Source organism: Orycteropus afer, unplaced genomic scaffold, assembly GCF_000298275.1.
Source record: "Orycteropus afer afer isolate SDZICR_OR568_19922 unplaced genomic scaffold, OryAfe1.0 scaffold00502, whole genome shotgun sequence".
NCBI classification, from domain to species: Eukaryota; Metazoa; Chordata; class Mammalia; order Tubulidentata; family Orycteropodidae; genus Orycteropus; species Orycteropus afer.
In genome coordinates this window covers 995,035-995,919 of record NW_006922089.1, presented here as the reverse complement: position 1 = coordinate 995,919, position 885 = coordinate 995,035, and the positions used below count along the sequence as shown (strand labels likewise).

The 885-nt window shown below is 55.1% G+C and overlaps 1 protein-coding gene across 1 annotated transcript in view; it reads right to left on the bottom strand.

Annotated features, from left to right (window-relative positions):
• Positions 1 to 885, bottom strand: part of LZTR1 (leucine zipper like transcription regulator 1) — a 23,627-nt gene that overhangs the window by 15,469 nt on the left and 7,273 nt on the right. Inside the window, exon 3 of the mRNA XM_007955461.1 lies at positions 713 to 769. Within this exon, the coding sequence (XP_007953652.1) occupies positions 713 to 769 (57 nt within the window). The remainder of the gene's footprint in view (positions 1 to 712; positions 770 to 885) is intronic.

Below are 885 nucleotides of genomic sequence, written 5' to 3'. Positions count from 1 at the left end.
GTGGGCGGCCACACAGGTTGGGCGGGACCAAAGCATTATCCAGCCATCAGGAGTCAGCCAGTGGCTAAACTCAGGGCTGGAAGGTGCCCAAAGGCCAGGCATCATCTGTAACTCACCCTGCACTCCAGCGGCCCCAGTTACACGTCTCAATGTCCTGTGTCTGAGGCTGCCCACTGCGGTGTGAACACTCACCCACTCCTCGGGAGAAGATCTTTCCTTTTGTCTCTCCTGGCCCTCTTCATTGTAGAAACATGTAATGTCTACCCTACCTCAAAGACACCAAACCACTGTCTGGAGTCCATTCCGACCCACAGCGCCCCTAGAGGACAGAGTGGAACTGCCCCAGAAGGTCTCCCAAGGCTGCCAATCTTCGCAGAAGCCAACTAACTACCTCATCTTTCTCCGGCAGAATGGCAGATGCATCAATTGCCAACCTTTTGGTTAGCAGCTGAATGCTTTAACCACTGCATCACCAGGGCTCCTGCTAATGAACAGGATTGGAAATTATGCACCATAGTCCTGGACATGAAGAAACCCAGGAAAGAAAGAAAAAGGCTTAGAATGGTTCTGGGCCTGGCAACCCAGGACTGGGCCCCTCCCCTCAGCTTCCTGCGTTTTCCCTGAGGGTCGGGACGACACTGGCTGTTGGAATCAGCAGAGGATAACACTGTTTGATAAGAACAGGTGGGGAACCAAAGACCAGGCAGCTCACCTGCACCAGGAGCAGTCCTTCACGTCGAAACGCAGGAGGTCGTTCAGCATTGTCTTCCTGCAAGGGCCAGAGAGAGAACGCGGCAGTGGCCCTGGGAGTCCCAAGAGTCACGTTACTGGGTTGCTTGTGGCTGGGTTGCTGGCCCCAGCAAGGTCCCCCAGTTGGTGCAGGGG